Source organism: Anneissia japonica, unplaced genomic scaffold, assembly GCF_011630105.1.
Source record: "Anneissia japonica isolate Jap-2015-1 unplaced genomic scaffold, ASM1163010v1 scaffold199_len4679917_cov187, whole genome shotgun sequence".
NCBI lineage: Eukaryota > Metazoa > Echinodermata > Crinoidea > Comatulida > Comatulidae > Anneissia > Anneissia japonica.
The window spans coordinates 4,187,977-4,210,189 of record NW_022686322.1 but is presented as its reverse complement, the minus strand read 5'-3'; the positions used below and the strand labels follow the sequence as shown (position 1 = coordinate 4,210,189).

General features: G+C 36.5%; 1 protein-coding gene and 1 long non-coding RNA gene across 2 annotated transcripts in view; both read left to right on the top strand.

Moving 5' to 3' along the window:
• LOC117114714 (mucin-2-like) overlaps positions 1 to 16,694 on the top strand; it is a 29,471-nt gene extending 12,777 nt beyond the window's left edge. The window contains exons 20-36 of the mRNA XM_033258409.1: positions 11 to 4,522; positions 4,703 to 4,899; positions 5,134 to 5,384; positions 6,843 to 7,075; positions 7,438 to 7,620; positions 8,100 to 8,326; positions 8,832 to 9,033; positions 9,566 to 9,910; positions 10,267 to 10,458; positions 10,722 to 10,916; positions 11,271 to 11,372; positions 11,991 to 12,034; positions 12,515 to 12,634; positions 13,150 to 13,236; positions 13,490 to 13,618; positions 13,932 to 13,974; positions 16,005 to 16,694. Of these exons, the coding sequence (XP_033114300.1) occupies positions 11 to 4,522; positions 4,703 to 4,899; positions 5,134 to 5,384; positions 6,843 to 7,075; positions 7,438 to 7,620; positions 8,100 to 8,326; positions 8,832 to 9,033; positions 9,566 to 9,910; positions 10,267 to 10,458; positions 10,722 to 10,916; positions 11,271 to 11,372; positions 11,991 to 12,034; positions 12,515 to 12,634; positions 13,150 to 13,236; positions 13,490 to 13,618; positions 13,932 to 13,974; positions 16,005 to 16,300 (7,358 nt within the window). The 3' untranslated portion in view covers positions 16,301 to 16,694. The remainder of the gene's footprint in view (positions 1 to 10; positions 4,523 to 4,702; positions 4,900 to 5,133; positions 5,385 to 6,842; positions 7,076 to 7,437; positions 7,621 to 8,099; positions 8,327 to 8,831; positions 9,034 to 9,565; positions 9,911 to 10,266; positions 10,459 to 10,721; positions 10,917 to 11,270; positions 11,373 to 11,990; positions 12,035 to 12,514; positions 12,635 to 13,149; positions 13,237 to 13,489; positions 13,619 to 13,931; positions 13,975 to 16,004) is intronic.
• A 300-nt stretch (positions 16,695 to 16,994) lies between these two features.
• Positions 16,995 to 22,179, top strand: LOC117114794. The gene is made up of 4 exons (XR_004446447.1): positions 16,995 to 17,125; positions 19,331 to 19,403; positions 20,725 to 20,795; positions 21,874 to 22,179. It is a non-coding gene; the product is annotated as an uncharacterized LOC117114794 (long non-coding RNA).
• Positions 22,180 to 22,213: the final 34 nt, after the last annotated feature.

The following is a 22,213-nucleotide window of genomic DNA, read 5'->3' as shown; positions in this document are numbered from 1 at the left end:
ACGTCAACAGTGCAGCCAACAACTACTCTAACGGTTACCACAACCGAAGAACCAACTACTACGCTTACGTCAACAGTGCAGCCAACAACTACACCAACAGTTACTACAGCCGAAGAACCAACTACTACGCTTACGTCAACAGTGGAGCCAAGAACTACACCAACAGTTACCACAACCGAAGAACCAACTACTACGCTCACGTCAACAGTGCAGCCAACAACTACACTAACAGTTACCACAACTGAAGAACCAACTACTACGCTCACGTCAACAGTGCAGCCAACAACTACACCAACAGTTACCACAACCAAAGAACCAACTACTACGCTCACGTCAACAGTGGAGCCAACAACTACAACAAGAGTGACCACGACTGAAGGACCAACTACTACGCTCATGTCAACAGTGCAACCAACAACTACACCAACAGTAATCACAACTGAAGAATCAACTACTACGCTCACGTCAACAGTGCAGCCAACAACTACACCAATTACCACAACTGAAGAATCAACTATTACGCTCACGTCAACAGTTCAACCTACAACTACACCAACAGTGACAATAACTGAAGAACCAACTACTACGCTCACGTCAACAGTGCAGCCAACAACTACACCAACAGTGACCACAACTGAAGAATCAACTACTACGCTCACGTCAACAGTTCAACCAACAACTACATCAACAGTGACAACAACTGAAGAACCAACTACTACGCTCACGTCAACAGTGCAGCCAACAACTACACCAACAGTGACCACAAATGAAGGACCAACTACTACGCTGACGTCAACAGTCCAGCCAAGAACTACACCAACAATTACCACAACCGAAGTACCAACTACTACTCTCACGTCAACAGTGCAGCCAACAACTACACCAAAAGTTACCACAGTTGCAGAATCAACTACTATGCTCACGTCAATAGTGCAGCCAACAACTACACCAACAGTTACCACAACTGAAGGACCAACTACTACGCTGACGTCAACAGGGCAGCCAACAACTACACCAACAATTACCACAACTGAAGAACCAACTACTACACTCACGTCAACAGTCCAGCCAACAACTACACCAACAGTGACAACAACTGAAGAACCAACTACTACGCTCACGTCAACAGTGCAACCAACAACTACACCAACAGTGACAACAATTGAAGGACCAACTACTACGCTGACGTCAACAGTGCAACCAACAACTACACCAACAATGGCCACAACTGAAGAACCAACTACTACGCTGACGTCAACAGTGCAACAAACAACTACACCAACAATTACTACAACTGAAGGATCAACTACTACACTGACGTCAACAGTGCAGCCAACAACTACTCTAACGGTTACCACAACCGAAGAACCAACTACTACGCTTACGTCAACAGTGCAGCCAACAACTACACCAACAGTTACTACAGCCGAAGAACCAACTACTACGCTGACGTCAACAGTGGAGCCAACAACTACACCAACAATTACCACAACTGAAGGACCAACTACTACACTAACGTCAACAGTTCAACCAACAACTACACCAAAAGTAATCACAACTGAAGAATCAACTACTGTGCTCACGTCAACAGTGCAACCAACAACTACACCAACAGTGACAACAACTGACGAAAAAACTACTACGCTGACGTCAACAGTCCAGCCAACAACTACACCAACAGTTACCACAACTGAAGAACCAACTACTACGCTGACGTCAACAGTCCAGCCAACAACTACACCAACAGTGACCACAATTGAAGGACCAACTACTACGCTCACGTCAACAATGCAACCAACAACTACACCAACAATGGCCACAACTGAAGAACCAACTACTACGCTGACGTCAACAGTGCAACCAACAACTACACCAACAATTACCACAACTGAAGGACCAACTACTACACTGACGTCAACAGTGCAGCCAACAACTACTCTAACGGTTACCACAACCGAAGAACCAACTACTACGCTCACGTCAACAGTGCAGCCAACCACTACACCAACAGTTACTACAGCCGAAGAACCAACTACTACGCTTACGTCAACAGTGCAGCCAACCACTACACCAACAATTACTACAACTGAAGGACCAACTACTACACTGACGTCAACAGTTCAACCAACAACTCCACCAACAGTAATCACAACTGAAGAATCAACTACTATGCTCACGTCAACAGTTCAACCAACAACTACACCAACAGTGACAACAACTGACGAACCAACTACTACGCTGACGTCAACAGTCCAGCCAACAACTACACCAACAGTTACCACAACTGAAGAACCAACTACTACGCTGACGTCAACAGTCCAGCCAACGACTACACCAACAGTTACCACAACTGAAGGATCAACTACTACGCTCACGTCAACAGTCCAGCCAACAACTACACCAACAATTTCCACAACTGAAGAATCAACTACTACGCTCACGTCAACAGTTCAACCAACAACTACACCAACAGTGACATCAACTGAAGAACCAACTACTACGCTTACGTCAACAGTGCAGCCAACAACTACACCAACAGTGACCACAACTGAAGAACCAACTACTACGCTGACGTCAACAGTGCAACCAACAACTACACCAACAATGGCCACAACTAAAGAACCAACTACTACGCTCACGTCAACAGTTCAAACAACAACTACACCAACAATTACCACAACTGAAGGACCAACTACTACACTGACGTCAACAGTGCAACCAACAACTACACCAACAGTAATCACAACTGAAGAATCAACTACTACGCTCACGTCAACAGTCCAGCCAACAACTACACCAACAATTTCCACAACTGAAGAATCAACTACTACGCTGACGTCAACATTTCAGCCAACAACTACACCAACAGTTACCACAACTGAAGAACCAACTACTACGCTGACGTCAACAGTCCATCCAACAACTACGCCAACAGTTACCTCAACTGAAGAATCAACTACTACGCTCACGTCAACAGTTCAACCAACAACTACACCAACAATTACCACAACTGAAGGACCAACTACTACACTGACGTCAACAGTGCAACCAACAACTACACCAACAGTAATCACAACTGAAGAATCAACTACTATGCTCACGTCAACAGTTCAACCAACAACTACACCAACAGTGACAACAACTGAAGAACCAACTACTACGCTCAAGTCAACAGTGCAGCCAACAACTACACCAACAGTGACCACAACTGAAGAACCAACTACTACGCTCACGTCAACAGTGCAACCAACAACTACACCAGCAATGGCCACAACTAAAGAACCAACTACTACGCTCACGTCAACAGTTCAACCAACAACTACACCAACAATTACCACAGCTGAAAAATCAACTACTACGCTCACGTCAACACTGCAGCCAACAACTACACCAACAGTTACCACAACCGAAGCACCAACTACTACTCTCACGTCAACAGTGCAGCCAACAACTTCACCAACAGTTACCACAACTGCAGAACCAACTACTACGCTCACGTCAATAGTGCAGCCAACAACTACACCAACAGTGACCACAACTGAAGGACCAACTACTACGCTGAAGTCAACAGTGCAGCCAACAACTACACCAACAGTTACCAGAGCTGAAAAACCAACTACTACGCTCACGTCAACACTGCAGCCGACAACTACACCAACAGTTACCACAACCGAAGCACCAACTACTACGCTCACGTCAATAGTGCAGCCAACATCTACACCAACAGTTACCACAACTGAAGGACCAACTACTACGCTGACGTCAACAGTGCAGCCAACAACTACACCAACAGTAATCACAACTGAAGAACCAATTACTACGCTCACGTCAACAGTCCAGCCAACAACTACACCAACAATTACCACAACCGAAGAACCAACTACTACGCTCACGCCAACAGTGCAGCCAACAACTACACTAACGGTTACCACAACCGAAGAACCAACTACTACGCTCACGTCAACAGTGCAGCCAACAACTACATTAACGGTTACCACAACTGAAGAACCAACTACTACGCTCACGTCAACAGTGCAGCCAACAACTACCCCAACATTTATCACAACTGAAAAACCAACTACTACGCTTACGTCAACAGTGCAGCCAACAACTACACCAACAGTTACTACAGCCGAAGAACCAACTACTACGCTTACGTCAGTGCAGCCAACAACTACACCAACAGTGACCACAACTGAAGAACCAACTACTACGCTGACGTCAACAGTGCAACCAACAACTACACCAACAATTACCACAACTGAAAGACCAACTACTACACTGACGTCAACAGTGCAACCAACAACTACACCAACAGTAATCACAACTGACGAACCAACTGCTACGCTCACGTCAACAGTTCAACCAACAACTACACCGACAGAAGGGCCACCTGAACCATTTACATGCGAATTTGACTGCGACGTTTTTAATTCCTTTGATGGAAATAGTTTTTACTTTAAAATTTGTGATAACATCATTACAAAAACAGTTGGAGATGTACATCCATTTGAAGTGATAGGTATTTTTACATTACTTTGTTGTAAAATAAATACGATATGAACACTTATTACTTATTTAAACTTATTAAACTTTGAATTACTTTGTTATTACACAAATATTATTATATATTATATGTATTACTATGTATATGATATATGTCTATTATAATATGTATAACACTTTGTACTGTTTTAATTAGTTCGTCGACCGCTGGGTGATAGAGATTCCTGTTGCCTTTGTGACTTTGAACTGGAAGTGAATATGGATCGGTATTCAATTGTCGTCTATACTGTCGATAGTCACGTTTTAAGTGTAAATTCTACACCTGTCAGTCTCGGTCAGCTTCAAGCATTTAGTCAGACTATAAAAGCGGAATCCGGAATGACTATAAAAATGGTTGTTTTAAGTTATATTTTATTACGTACTGATATATATATATATGTATATGTATATATATGTGTATATATATGTATATATATATGTATATATATATATTACCAGTTTTTCTACCTTCAAAATGTCTGTACATGGGTAGGCCTATATAATTATTATACTGTATTATATGTATAACTGCTAAAACGTTATATCGTGTACTTACTTAAATGTTTAACAAGAATTTATACTTTTTAGACTGGCAAGACTGTTGTGATCGAGTCTGATATTGGTATCACTATAAAGTGGAAAGATAACAGACTACTGCATATAAACGTAGCTAGAGAACTTGAGGGTGCACTAAATGGACTGTGTGGTATACCTAATGACGATCCAGAAGATGATGTTCCACCCAGCATTTTTCAGCCAGCTTGCAATTGCAGCGATTCTGAATGTCGTAACTGTTCTACAATTTACCCTAACTTACCAAATATATGCGACAGTCTATGGTAAATATATTTTAATCCCACATGCTGAGCATTATTTAAATACCATTCACATATTACCATAGTATTGTGACAAAGAATTTTTTTAATAGCGCGCTTTTGATCATTCTCTAAATTATAAATACTCCAATGAACTTAAATAGCATAACTAGACATTATAGTAAATGAAGCTGATGTAAGCTATCGGATTAAAGCCTCCATCAGTTGCTGATGTATATGAATATAATGGACCTATAAGTTATTGAAACAAAAATTGGGTATGTCAAGTGTGTACATTCTTAAGTACATATGTTTTTTTTTGTGTGTGGGTTAATGAGAGAGCTGAGGACTTATCACTCTTTATAAATACTTTTTGAACAGCATTGTAAAGATATTTATTTGCATGGTCTCGGGTGTCTGGATTACTTAAATCTAAAGAGTTTTTATTTTACTAAACAATATTTGAGGAGCATAACTATTTTCATATCATTTCAAGATGCGTTTTACTTATTAGAACTAGATCTAGCTTTGTAGATGCTAAGTTTTTTAGAAAGTAGATTTTATTTTATATTTTTTATTTTATTCAATTTCCAGGTAAACTAATTACACAAAAAGAAACAAAAACGAATGAAAGCTCTAGCTGAAAAGTTAACAGTACCCCGGGGATTGACATAGGTGTAAACCACTATCAGAGTGGCTCTCCATTACTGCAGTTAATCAAACTAGCACACATACAATAACACAAATTTAAATTTAAAATAATTTAGGTTAAAATATTACGAAATATAAAATGACCAATTACAAGATTTTAACAATTTGATGTACAAAATTATTAAAAGCCAATAATTAAACAATTCAAATTGAACGAATAGAAGAATGAAATAAAGTGATAAAACTTCTTCGATTAGGTCTCCCATAAACTTGGAAAAATAATTTAAAAATAAGAATAATAAATGAATTGGTTCAAGCAAATGTTTAAACAGTACAGAATCATTATACCTAGAGTTGAATTTTTAAAATCATGTTTATTAAAATCAATTTCACTAAGAAAGTTCTTAACAATAAATAAAATACTATACTAAGGTACTTCAATGTCTGTTCCATTGTTGGTAACTGCAACTGCTGAAGCTGCTGCTCAAATTCCCCTTTAGAAAAAAACTTCTGGTACTCCGGAGAGGTTTTTATTAATAGGTAGTTTTCGCCGCGCGACGTTAACCTTAACTTTTATATATTATATTTAATACAAATTGTAAAAAATATACATTGTAAACAACAAACAACCACTCTAGACGTTAAAAAATAGTTATGGATGCGTGATTGTCTGCCGAACCTTGGTAAACTTATAAAATGTTACATTGAAACTATTTACTACTGAATTACTCTTATTACACTTTATTTACTCTTTCATTCGAAAATTGAGGCGATAAGATTTTTTTCGATGGTAAAATAACTAAACTATTATAACTACTATTCATTTTTTAGGGAGCTTGGATTTTCTCGTTGTGAACAGTTTGTGAATATCAGCAAATATGTAGACATGTGTAAAGAACATATTTGCGATTGTGTTGAGAAGGCATACATGAAAGATGAAGATCTGGTTTTCGATGACGTAACCAATACATGTGCTTGTGAAATATTTGAAAACTTCATGTACGAATGTAACAATCACCCAGAAAATCCGACTTGTTTTGATTGGCGAACTCCGGAACTTTGTTGTAAGATTGTTTCCCTTACATCCCCTCATTACCATATAACATCTATCTTTAAAAATTTACAATGGCTCCCTATTAAATAACGTTACTTTTGTTAACTGTTGAGTCACTTAGCTTTAATTAACCTGTCTATTTACTAAGTCAACTATGTTCCCTTTTGTAATCTTCGTTCTTCATCTAAATCCTGACGAACATAAATAGCGGTCGACGTGACTTTTCTTTCAAGTCTCGTGTACACGAACTTAAAGCACATAAAGCAGTGCAACATTCTCTTATAATTGTTTCTATCTTGAACTGCTTGTTTAATAATGTACTGGCAAATTAATATGTATTCGAAGTCCGAATTTATTTGGTTTGCATTTAAGCTGGCAATGTATGTCCCAATGACCAAATATGGAAGGAATGCGGCAGTACCTGTGAGTGGACATGTGATGAGAGGGGAAATCAAGTGGAGGATTGCAATACAGGTAGTTCACCTGGATGCTACTGTCCATCAGACAAAGTGAAGCTTGGAGACGAATGTGTAGATAGAGAAGAATGCAAAGATTGTAAGTGCAGTTAAAATTGTTGACCAACCATAAAACTGAAAACAAATTTTCTATTTTCAATTTTTGTAAGCTAATATGCCAAAAATACTAGTTTCGGCAATAATCATTGTTTAATGTGTTGTTAGTTTGTTTATCTAACTGTATTTATATTTACGGTACACAAACTAAAAAAACTAGATAAATTTAACCTTTGAGACAGGGAGACGTAAATGTATAGAGAAACGGGAAACTAATGAATTGTCATCAAATAATTGAACTTGCCAATAACTTGACACGTCTCATTCACTCCCTAAAACAGGCCAGAGGTTGTTATGACACTGTATTTAATGTAATTAGCTAACTATGAGAAGAGAAGCTTTAGGAGACGCAAACAAATTTATATCCTTTGAGCATCAAGTTGTCTAATGTTAAGTTGTAGATTTTTAACTGAAAAAATAGACAACCAATTGAGGGTAGTTCTTCTATCTATTTCCGTTAAGGTATCTGTGTTGGTTATGGTGATCCACATTACTATACATTTGACACGTTCTACTACCCCTTCCAAGGAGAGTGCACCTATGTACTGTCACGTGACTCATCATCAAATAGGGACTATGAAATATACGCGTCAAATGAGATTTGCATAAACGCACCAACTACTACCTGTACATACGAGATGACAGTGTTCTATAATAATCACAGTGTTGCTGTAACTCGTGAGAGAAAGGTAACATGAAAAAGCTAGGTAAGCCTAGAGGGTGGCAAGTGGAAAAGAAGATATATCTTTTCTTCGAGAATTAAACATCATTTTTACTCACGATGGATATCAACGAGTGGCAAAATAGTTCTTAATTCGAGTAACTCTATCCATTTCTAAGGAAATTACGGTGCCCATACACATTTCGAATAACGATATAATGATGATGATAATGATAATAATTCATAACAGTATTAATTCAATGGTGGTTATTACAATGATGCTAATAATGCAAATGTGATGTGTACATGACGCAGCTAATGGTAATAATAATAATAATAATTTTATTATTATTATTATTAAATATCAATTAAAACTTTATATCTCTGGATAAAGCAGAAAACAAAAGAACTTACGTTTTAAGCTTATTATTATCATTATTATTATAAATATTATTAATAATGATAATATTATTATTATTATTATTATTATTATTATTATTATTGTTATATTTGTTATTGGGATTTTTTACTAGATCTCTGTAGATGGGGATGATTGGATAATAGTGCCGCCTAAATATACAGGATATGGATTCGTAGTAGAACCAAAAGGTGTCTTCCAAATCTATGTGAGCATTCCAGCTATCAACCTTGAGTTAATGTACGACTATATCAGTGATTCCTTTATACTGACTGTGCCTTCCAGTCGATACTTCAACCAGACAGAGGGATTGTGTGGTAGGTGCAACACAAGACATAATGATTCATCATAACTGATAAATATCGGTGTACATTAAATTATTCATCGCATTCACCTGATGAAGAACAGGGAGTGATCGAAAGCTTTTGCAATAATCAATTTTGTGAAAAATGCTGTTTATCTTTAATTTACTTATTAAATTAGTGTAAATTCTCCCAGTGATTAACTTTACATTGGCCATGGTTTGTTAACTTATAAAATAATTAACTGTGTAATGATTTATCAGGAGGTCAATTCATACTGAATTTTTCTGCACTAATAATAATCGTTAAGTAGCCTATGATAGGATGTGCATGGTTATGGAATGACGGTCTTGTGTAAACATGTGTACCCTAAAAATAAAAAGGGCCTACTGCTCAAGTGGAAGCAGATACGAATACATGTCTTGGTATATGACTGTGTATCCATTGACCATCATCATTATTAGACTTCATCATTCTACAATTAATAACTCTATCCCAGGATAATTTACACAATCGTTTATTAATATTTGTATACTTTTCCCTATAGGAATCTGTAATAAAGATCCATCGGATGATTTGACAATGCCGAATGGCACAATGACCAACAACACCGACGAGTTTGGATTTAGCTGGCTTGTTGATCGGAACTGCACTAATCCTCCTGGTGAAACTTGTACAGTTGGTGATGAGCAACCGGAAATTTGTGATGTACTATATCGGCCGCCATTTTCAAATTGTAGCATTTTTGTAGAAACTAGTCCATTTCATAACGCATGTGTTTTTGACACCGTGTGTGGAGAGGGGCCATGTGATACACTGGATACCTATGCTAGACTGTGCAACGAACAAGGAGGGTTATGTATCGAATGGCGAGAAGAAGTGGATATATGCCGTAAGATATAGTCTTTGATAATGCTCATACTGACGGCTATATAGTAGTTGCGTTTTGGAAATGGAAGAAAAAATAATTTATATATGTCAAAACATTGCAATATAATTACTTTGCTATATGAATGGTTCATAATTCACTATTGACCAAATTCAGTCTCTCTGCTAATTACCATCTTTATATCATTTTGAAAAACAAATCCTAACCTTTTTGGTGTTGTTGGATTAGTTTCTACAATAGAGAGGCAAGATATCTTAACTAGAAAACTAGGAGCTGATTTTTAAACATGTTTGTGTGGAAAATGGCATCTAACTAACCATAAAATAATTATTCCTAAATCAGATTTTCTTTTTATCTAGCATATCCCGAATGCGATGAATTAATGGAATACAAGGCGTGTCATGAAGGTTGTCAGGTTTTGGGCTGCGATGAATGGCTCGAACGAGGTGGTGAGCAAGTCACGTGTAAAAATTTAGAGCTAGATGGTTGCTATTGTCCAGATGGACTCATCATGAACAGCACAGGACACTGTATCAGCCCGGAAATTTGCTGTAAGTAGGTCTACAACATGGTGTGCCTTTTGTCTACCACAGATCACATTAGTCCACCTGCTATAATTCTATGATAAGTAGTATATAATACTCTTTGCTAATTCAACCAAATATGTTAATACTGAGATGTAACAACACTATTTTCACCACATTGAAATCAAATATGTCCCCTAAACTTTCACTAATGGCTTTTACCCTGATATAATGGTGATCATAGCAATTGCTTTAATTCAAAATAATGATGTTTTATAATTATCATCCAGCATTTTGTGAATATGATGGAAAAAAGTACGAGACAGATGATAGTTGGCGGATCAACGAATGTGAAACAGGAAGATGCGTTAACAGAACTGTTGTCATAAGTACCACAGTATGCCCAACGCCACCTTCATGTCAATCAGACGAGCGGCTGGTATCAACGGTTGTCGACGGAGATTGCTGTTTGAAATATGAATGTGGTAAGACAAATGATAGGTGTGATAGAAACGAATTTAGGAATGATGAGTGTGGAAGTGAGTGGTAACTGAGAATGACGAAAGAATGAATTAACTAATGAAGTATGAGTGCGATGAGTAAATCACAGGGCATTATCACCAATATGGTCTAATCTGATTTAATCTAATCCATTTTATCCAAATGGAAATGTCTTAATTCAATACTTCAGTTAGTAATTGAATTATTCATTATGGAAAGTATTTAGCCCTATCTAATAAACTTATAGTTTGAATATTCGCTTTCAACTCCGTGATGTCGTTATTCATTGAATATTGCTCTGATAAGAAGCGTGCTTAATAACACTGTTGATTTTTTAGTCTGTTACTGTGCAGCTATTATAGCACCAACGTGTCCATTTGGTTATGAAGAATCAATCACCCTCTCTGAAACACATTGTGGTTGTCCACATGCCACTTGTGGTAAGTAAGAAATATCATTATAAAGGGAGAGTGCAGAAAACATTTTTATAACATTTTAGAAAACGATCATATTCAAATAGTATTTCTCGTTAGAGTTCGTATACTAAGGAACATGTTCGGTTTCAAGCTCCTTTTCTCACAGGAACCGGTGTTCGAACTGTTTAAAAACAAAGTGTCAGAATGAGACTACTATAGAAAACGGTAGAAAACTGTGTTTTTTTCAGTTGCACGGTGAGGTGAGATCCAGCGGATTGGGGCACACGAGGAACCCTTGTCGGGAAACCATGAAATTATTTTGTCCGGAAACACTGCCTTGAGAGAACATTTTCTATTCTTAAAATTTGCTCACCCCAGCCCCAACTATGATCGAGCTGAGTTGGGTATACCCATGGCGAAAACTTTGTATATATTATAGTAGTAGGAGTATCTTTAAAACCGCCACTGAAAAAAATGCCGGTCTTCACAATACGGTATTTGTAGTTTCCAAAATACTTGACAAGTAATTCAGTATTTGACCATAAACTGACAAATACAAAAATAATTGAAGTCAAGTATCATAATCACTACAACTTCATTTATTATCATATTTATTAACTAATGGCTGTCTTTATTCAATAGTTCCAAGAGAAGTCTGCTTGTACAATTCAACCATTATATTAGAGGTAGGCTAACGTCAGTCATCAAATCTATCAAGTTGTATTAACGATACAGCATACTGTCTGTGTTAAGCTACTATACTTCAATAATAATTTTTAATATTTAAATTGATGATAATAAAACATTATGGGGAAATATTTTCCTCGGCACATACGCATTATTGATACTCTTCCTATAATTTCATACAAACTTAAATTTGCCGACTAGTAGAATCTCTCTAAATCAGTAAAAATATTAATGTTTTGAAAAGTTACTTATTTGATTTTTTGAAAGTAGCTCATTCAAAGTTCATTTAAATATGTTAGTTCCCGTATCACATAGGTAAAATAATACCACAGTGGTTCTTCTATTGTTTTCAAAACAGGCTGGTAGCATTTAATAGGCCTATAATGAATTGTGTAGCACTCTTTAATTCATCCACTCAGTAGCTTCAAGCTGAAAATTCCCTTCACAAAGATTATGTTATATTCTCATTTGTATCACAGCCAGGTGAAGCCATTGAAGTTGACTATTGTACAACGTGTACATGCTTAGAGGATTCGCCTGTCCCTGGGAACTTCTATAGATACGATTGCAATACACTGGGCTGTTCTAACTGTTCTGAGGTAAATATTTGCACCAACCACAAACCGATACACTCCTCATTGTTGTTAAAATGGAAAATGCAGCACCTTGCAGATATACTGTAGGTTTTAATCTTGATATTTCTGTGGTTTTTATCTCGAATTAAAATTTTTATTGTGAATAAGGGCCTGTTTGACCACGTAGACCTATGTATAATCAATCAATCAATTAATCACAAAAACTTGCAAAGCGCCGAGTATCCATATAATATGTTCAATGGCGCTCAAACAGCAGGGTTTTTAGTCGCTTCTTAAAAAACATAACACTCTATGCATAGACCAATAAAAATTGTACGTGAAATATAAAAAGTGTAAGACGGCAACATCTCTTGAAAATAGGAATATAGGAATATAATTATGTCATCACAAATATGCTTTTATCTTGATGTGCTGCATAATAAAGATTATTATTATTCTTACATTGGAACGATTTTGTATTTGTGTATGTTATAATGATCATATCTATGATAATGATATATATTTATCTTTCTAAAAAGGGCTATGTTTCTGTGCCTAAGGAAGGAGTTTGCTGCGGCGAGTGCAAACAAAAATACTGTATGGATCCTGAAGGCAATTACAAAAGTGTAAGTTTTAAAATATGGCTACCAACGTTGGATAACTATGCGTATCTATTACTATGTGAACGTATTGTTGATATAATGGTATATTATTGGATAGGCCTTATAGGTGGTCCTCGCCTAACAGCCAATCAGGTAGCATTCACCTTCCTTATAACCCAGTCTTCCCTTCCTTCACCATCATCATCATCATGAAACATGCTGCACATTTGTCTACCTTATAATGATATAATCGTGGAAAATGTTGCTATCGTTTTAGACTGGTGACACATGGTCACCAACGCCATGTGACACTTGTACATGTGTTGAAAATGGTGACGAGGTGAAGGAGAGTTGTGTCACTACAGCATGTCCGCCTTTCAATGAATCTGCCTGTATTGAACCAGAGGTAAGAGTGAATACTTTTTATTAAACCATGATTCCCAAGCTGTGGGCAATGGTTCACTGCACTGCGATTTACATACGTTTCACTAGTGAACCATTGCACAGAGCTTGGTTCACTAAAATGAACATGTATTTCTTAAACCACTACTTACGCCTATTTTTATGTATTTGTTTTTTTCAATAACTTTAACATAATATAGTATCACAGATCCTGTATAGGATCTGTGATAATACGAAGTGCACAATGCGGCCTGTAAGTAGACTATACCTATGGCAACATATGAGCTAAAAAGTTACTGTTGGTTTTTTAATTTCAGTCGGTCATCAAACTGGATCCCTCCGGATGCTGTCACATTTGTGGTGAGTTTTGCATGGTATTACAACGATACTTCTGTGCAGCTACATGTCTAATAAGTAGTAACTGGGGCTCTAAATGGGAGTCAGCAACAGGTTCCCACTGGGTTTAACGGGGTCCAGCGTTTCATGTAGTTAGATGCCTAATCCACACGATTACAACAATGCGGAAATACAAAATAAGTTAAGCAATGAATTACAATTGGTAAATACATGGTTAATTATTAATAAGTTGTCGCTTAATTATATTAAAACTTACTCAATATTATTTGGTTCAAATCGCATGCTTAAAAATCAACCTAGTTTAAGAGTGCACTGTAATGGTAACATTATTGAGAACATTAGTCAGTTGAATATTTAGGAATTTTACTGAATCGTTATCTTAATTGTGAAGAAATTACTTACTCTGTTTTAAAAAAGGTTAATTCTATAGTTAAATTCTTATATCGAATTAGACAATACCTTAACTTTTACACTCTAAAATTGTTAGCCTCCAGTCTTATTCTATGCAATTATGATTACGGATGCAGTTTTTGGTATGCTTGCTTAAGAAAATCATTAAAAGTAAAGTTATAATCTTCTCAAAATAAATTTATGAGATGTATTTGTGTCTACTGGGTTATCGGTGCACGGAGCGACGTAATTTCAATCTGCAACGAGAAAAGGGGTCCGGTTGTATATCCACACAAGGAAATGCAATAAATTGAAATTATTACGCCGACCGAAGAACACCAATTGTGGTGTACCTACACCCATTGACACAAAGAGTTTTTCTGCTGATGTCTGAAAATTTATTTGTGTCTACTGGGCTAAGAATTAACTATATGGACCCGCCCACTCTTGACCACCACCCTCAATACACTGTACACAATAAGTAACACATGATCTGATAACGGTGTGATTCGGTCATGATTTATTACGACAAAAGGCAAAGGGACCGTCGCACACGATCGGTCCCTAAATTAATTTACATAGTAAAAATTCTTAAAAAGTGGCCAACAAGCCAAGCGGAAGGGTGCTGACCCCGAAAGGAATTATCGGTGCACGGAGCGAGGTAATTTTAATCCGCAACGAGAAAAGGGGTCCGGTTTTATATCCACACGAGGAAATGCAATAGATTGAAATTATTACGCCGACCGAGTGACACCAATTGGGGTGTACCTACGCCCATTGACACAAAGAGTTTTTCCGCTGATGTCGGAAAATTTATTTTTGGTATATCTCCCAGGGCTCATATTGGTGCCAATGAATTTTCCAAATTAAACTGGCTTCCAATTGACCTTAATTTAAATAAAATTGACCAATATGTATCGCATTTTAAACAATTTAAGCCCAAAATATCTCAGGGAAGGAATACAAAGAGCCAATTCAATACATAATTACAACAATAGATTCTTTAAATTTGCTATATATAGACATGTTATTGGTACCCATGCTCAAACTACATTTCTATCCTCAACAACAAGTATTTGGAATTCATTACCAAGTACAATACAACAGTCATCATCAATCACGAATTCAAAAGAAAAGTAAAAGATAATGTAAAAAAATTGGTTAACCAGAGGAAATAATAATGGTAATGATCGTTGTGTTGAGTGAATATTTTGATTGTTGTTATGAAATCATATTTGGAATTAATTAATTTTTAAGGACCACAATGGAAATAAGTTTTGTTACTTTATTGTGTTTTTATCCTTGATATGTTTATGCTATATATGAATTTCGAATAAAATGAAATGACATAATAATTGTCAAAGAATTGTCTCAGATTGGGATTTGACTTTTTATCCCCTGCTTAGTATGCAGATGCTTCTACCAACTGCTGTAAGACACATGGGCTTACCTATTCCTGTATATTTGACTATTATGATGATGACTGTCACACTACACATACATGAACACCTACATTTTATTTGTCATCTTTGTATAATTAGTAATACCACATGGTCCAGAAAAACAGGAACATAATATAAACGCATAAGTTGTATTTCGTATATGGGTTAAATTAAGCTGACCACATACTTGTTAATATTTAGTTCCAGGAAGCTGTAAGAAAGTAGTGAAGCAAGAAGCCCTCCGTGTTGGTAACTGCAGCAGTAATTCAACAATTGATCAAAGCTTTTGCGAGGGACGTTGTGATTCGTCAGCTCAGTACGACCACACACTTGGAATAGTTAAAAATGATTGCCACTGCTGTCAATTCAATGACCATGAAACTATGGAAGTCCGGATGACTTGTGACGATGGCAGCGAGTATTTCCAGACACATATTTACGCCAAGTCGTGTGGCTGCAATGAGTGCCTTGACAATGGCGTTGGCTTAGAAAAGTAATTTAACCGGGTTACCGATAATGTTAAAAACTTTAAAATTGATCTTTTATAGACTTAGCTATAATTTTATTACTAAATTATCTTGATTCACAACAAAAGTGCATCTATAGTGTGTATTTAGAGGCCAATCACACTGCTATCCAAAACATTAAATTAAACAATCAATTCATGAAATTGTTAGGAATGATAGTGCAGGTAATGTACATTCAAGTATTTGTTCTCAATAAAATAAGATTAACTTATTTATATCTAGAATTCTGGAATTGGCCTGTGATTTTCCGTCCTCTATTGAAAAAAAAAATTATTTTGAAGCTTAATTTCTTTCAACGTTAATAAGCATGTAATTCTGTCTGGTTATAAAGAGATTGCTAATAAAGCATAGTAGTAAACTGCAATAGTGGTTGTGTATTTATTTATTTATTTATGGTAAATGATAAATAGTAATAAAACAGTAATGGGATGTAGTTGGTTTCACGTATGTCTCACAAATAGATAATTGCAGATACAACACTTTAACGATTGCATACGTTAACATTATAAAGACATAAACTTTATTTCAGACGAATATTTTGGACACCCAGCGCTTGTCGGTGATTGAGAAATACAAGCAGATCTGATAATGCTAACAAGACAGAATCCAAAAACAATAAGCACATAATCAGTGGCGTAACGCCCATTAGCTATCGGGGGTGCAGCCTTGGTCCCCACTCAAAAAGGCCCCTGGGCCCTCCTACTACTACCTAGCACTTTACTACCGAGCCTTAACAGTGGCGTAACGCATGTGCTTTCCAGTTCCAGTCCAGTACTACAACGTCTTGACAACACGGTATCTTTTTCTAAAATTTTTAAAACACGTCCAAATAGACCAAAATCCGACCAACATACTCTTTGGTAGATTTTTTAGAAGGTTCCCCTCCTTCACGACCCCATTTTATTGTAGAGCTTTTACCAGTTATGTAACGCCTGTGTGCTTTCTGGGACACGCCCAGTTCCAAGTCCAAATGAAGCCATTGGATCCCTTCTTACTGCTACCCAGCACTCTAAAATAACGCTTATTAGAATACAGTGCATTTTTCTTTTAATTTTCAAAAGTGTATGGGGCCCTGGCCGGCTAAATCTCCACAGCCTATAGTTGTTTTAGTTTACTATTAATTAATTAGTTTACTAAACAATGATATTGCATGTGCTGTGTAATTACTAAAAGTCATAGCTCTAACTGCCATCTTCTAAGTTAAATAAGTTTAAATAAGAGTAGAAGACACCGCCCCATAATTCAAGACTATACGTTATATGAGATCGAATAAATGTCTTGTATGATTATATTTTGTGGAATATATAGTCCAAGTTGAAATAAAAATAATGCTAATTTATTGTCTCAAAATAATATTACTGTAACGTGTTCAATATGCTTATTCTAATTTAAATTTGTATTAGGAGGGTCCCTCAGGGGCCTCTGAGTAGGGCACATGGCTGTGTCCTCTGGAGCTCATGGGCATTATTCCCTTTTCGAGTTCCTCTCGGCTTCAGCACTGAAACTGCAATTTTGGGGGATAATGTGTTGTTTATCTTACCCCCATGGAGAATACTCTTAAATGTTGTAGGCTTATATCCAGTGGCGTATCTAGGAGTCTTGAAATAAGGGGGAAGGGTTTATGGGGAGGGGAGGACGTATGTCATGTGAGTTGGCCCTTGATGATTATGTGAGGGACGCTAGCTCGCAAAATAAGCTAATTTTAGGTGATTTTTAAATACTTTAATTGAGCTTTATTTTTAGGGGGCGACTGTGGCAGCGCGAGTATCTTTGGAGGGGCGTGCCGCCCGATGTGATCAAGTTGTGAAAATATTGCATCTGTAGATGCTCGGAAACAGCAGTTGACTTCTTGCAAATCAGCTACCCTTATTTCAACCCTTGTCCTAATCCCATGCCGAGGCAGAGATTTACAGTGGAAAGTGAACTAGATACCATACCCAACTCAGGATCACCATGTTTCAAACAGTGGCTCCTCTGCCGGAAAATAGCACATGCATACTTTTAAAAATAATGAATGAACTCTAAAAGGGTATATATTTTGATTGCAAATAATTAGGACCGGCTTAACCATTATATCTTTGTTTCATGCAGACAGTTAGGCCGGCTCCCACCCCAAATAGTTAACTGTCTTTTTATTTATACCTCTAAAAATATTCAAAAATCAATCTAAATTAATAAAATTAAGGATTGAAAAAAAAAGTTTAAATGTACATGCAATATAAAAACAAGCGCATGGTAGATAAAACACATCAAAAAGAAAATGTGATGTGAACATTAATTATTAAACTATGTAATAGGTCTGAGAAAATGTAGTCCGGCCAAAGCCGGCGCGGCTCTGACGGCCCTGAATGAAACGGGTGGTATTTGGGAGGATGAATCACTCGATTATCATCAGTTCAGGTAGCTTTTGGGCTCACTGTTGTATTATTGTGTAACGGTAGCTGCCTGGAAGGACCTTCCGGAACTCTATGTTTTAGACGTTTCGTTTGTCATACTTTCTACGCTGAACGTCATATTACATCACATGTTTTTGAAGAATTAAAAGTTACATAACAGCCTATACTGATCCCATTGGAAGTCATTTTCTTTTAAAAAGGCGATTGTCATCCTACAATCATCAACATCATCATAATCATCGACATTATCATCACTACCATCATCACCAGCGATCGCTCCAGAAATTGACCGACTCGGTCCGAATCCCGGATTATAAAAAGTCCATGATAGGGTTCACAAGGAGAGTTTTTATGGCTTAGTAGGCCTACAGTCCAAATTGTCCTTTTAAACCACAATATTAGGGATTGACAATAAAAATAACGTTATTTGGATAGGAAAAATATAATTTTCTTATATTTGTCGTCGAAAGACAGGCCTGTCTGACGGGGGTTCCCCTTTCTCTAACCTTCGCTGGCGCCATCACTTATTATCACCATCCTCATTATCATAAAAGAATGACGCTTTAAAAAAAAGAATAATGAGTTGTTTTTTATACCTCTCCAGGTGGCGTTTTACATATAAACAATACTGTAAATGGATTTGAACGTCTACGAAGGAAACTTTACATTTAATAAATGTGAGTACAATATCGAACATTTTCCATCGTTAATTCAACAGTTAAATGTGAATTCTGTCAACATACCATGGTTATTGATTTGACTAAGTTTGTTAGGCACTGAAACCATTGACAAATTCCTCGATAGAGACATGCACGGACATGGCTATATTCTATTCAACTACAAAATACATTTCAAGATCAACTCGCTAACGATCGAAAACCTGAAACTGGCTAATTAAACAATAAATGCTATTTACAGCCTGGGGCTTGTTAAATTCCGTTCGTCGTTTACATTGTATGGCTAGATTTCGAAAACCTGAAACTGGCTAATTAAACAATAAATGCTATTTACAGCCTGGGGCTTGTTAAATTCCGTTCGTCGTTTACATTGTATGGCTAGATTTGTATCTGGTTTTTTTTTTTTTTTTCTTTTTAATTTGACATTATATGAAATTATTATCTGGTACACAACTTTTAATCATGAATAATCGATTTGTTATACCCGATAAAAACATTTTCTATATTATATTTAAGGACAACTAAAGTGATCGAGTTAGGCTTAGATGGCACCGTATTTATCAATATTATTTACCCTCATGAATATGTACCTCCATGATGTTGATATCAAAATAGCTACCAATGGCGGATCCAGGAATTCGAAATAGAGGGTCTCAGGGAGGTACGGTACTTTTACAAATGAATTTCTGATTATGGCACTGGAAATGATTTAAATTTGAATACAAATCTCCTTGTTCCATTTTGAATTATTTTGGCGGTGGGGGGCATCTGCACACACAAGCGCCGTTATCCGTTTAAGAGAAAACGCTCATGGCACTCCTCCAAAACAAAGTCGAAACATGAAAAAAGAAAATTAAGGAAACCGTTTACAAACCAGAAAATAAAGTTTATATTATATGATCCGTACATGAGTGAGAGTCACTATTTCCATCACCATCATCACCATCATCACCAGTGGGGGGGGACCCCCCCCCCCAGGGGGGGGGGGGGGGTGGTTCTTAACCAAGAGGCCTACTGGAGCTTCGGTCCGAGTACCAAAATGAGAAATCCCAGGTGGGGTTCACCGGAAGAGTATTAATGGCTTAGTATGCTCCGAATTGTGCTTTTAGACCACAATATTATTAGGCCTATAATTGACAATCAAAATAACATTATTTGGATAGGCCAAATATAATTTGGGATCCAGACCTGTATGGGGGAGAGATCCCTGCCCCCTCCTGCTGGTGCTACCACCACTGATCATCACAATCATCATTATTATCATCATAAATGATTTGTGCTTTAGGAATTAATAATGAGTTGTTTTTATATGCTTCTGCAGGTGACGTTTTACCTATAAACAGTACTGTGGAAATGGTTGAAACTCTACGAAGGAGACTTTACAATTCATATGTGAGTACAGTATTGAACATTTTGCATCATTAATTCAATAGTAATAGGGGAATTCTGCCAAAATACTATGGTTATTATTTTGACTAAGTTTGTTAAGCATTGAAGGTTTTAGACTATTTTCTCGAGAGCCCGAGTTACCTTAACGTATAAACAAGCATCGGACTCCATGACAAAATGTATAAACAAGCATCGGACTCCATGACAAAAAATATTAATTTGTTGATCTAATTGTGGTCAAAAAGCACATGGATGATCCTAATCCGTAAAATTTCTCCCCATGAACCCCACCCCTGGAATTTTATTCCGGGAGCTTGAACAAGGCTCTAAGCAGCCCCTTGTTTCAGACCCCGGTCAGAATTGCTTTACTCCTGCCGGTATTCTTCTCATTTGCCTGATTTACGGACATGTACTACAAAAATTCTTAAATTGACACTACCAGCCAATTTAAGTGTCTATGTATATATAAGAATATAGCAAATTTGTTATTTAACTGTCTGTTAATTGACAGGAAAACAAATTGTCACATTGGAAATGGGCGTTCCTAATGTTCATCAAATTTTAATTTGATAAAACATTTTTTTTTATCTTGCTTGTGCATGTTGAGCATCGAATAAATTAAATCAATAAATATTATTTCATGAAATATGTTTGCATGAAGATAGAGATATTTATTTATGTTTATATCAAATGTTTGACTATACCTGTATTTATGAATCTATATTTTTATTTCTATCGAATGGTAAACTTTTATAGATTTTATTTACCCATGAAAATCGAATGCTAGTATTTTGCTCACGCTAGAGTAGACCTACCTAATACCATGTATACTCATTCATTTTGATGATACTATAATAATTAATATTCTATATGATAATGCTAATATGATAAGAAGTGTGAAGTACTATTCTGTTGTACCATCAGCAGCGTTGTCCAATATTTCGATAACTGAGTACGATACGGTAATGTTCAAGTGGAGGTGCTCTCTAATTTGTATTTATTATTATATTATGTTTTGACGTTATAATCCTTTCTCTGTTTCTAAATCTGTTCTCAATATTTTTCTATTCCGGTAAGGTAGACAAAGAATTCACAAATGTCAAGAACGGATGTCTGGACTCGATCGTGAAAGGGCAACAGAACTTATAGTACCAACTACTATGGATAGACAAACATGTTATCAATCATCAAGCTTCCTGTACAAATTCTGAATATGAAATTAATTAAAATATATTGGGATTTTTTTTAATGTTAGCAATATTTATGAATTTGTGTAGGTTTTATGTTTATTAATATTGTATTATTACTACTAATATTTATCTTATAATAGAAAAATAACCCGTAATGTTCTAACGACGACATATTATGTAAGAAAATAAAGATTAAAATCATGCCTATTGATTTTTACCGAATGTACATTC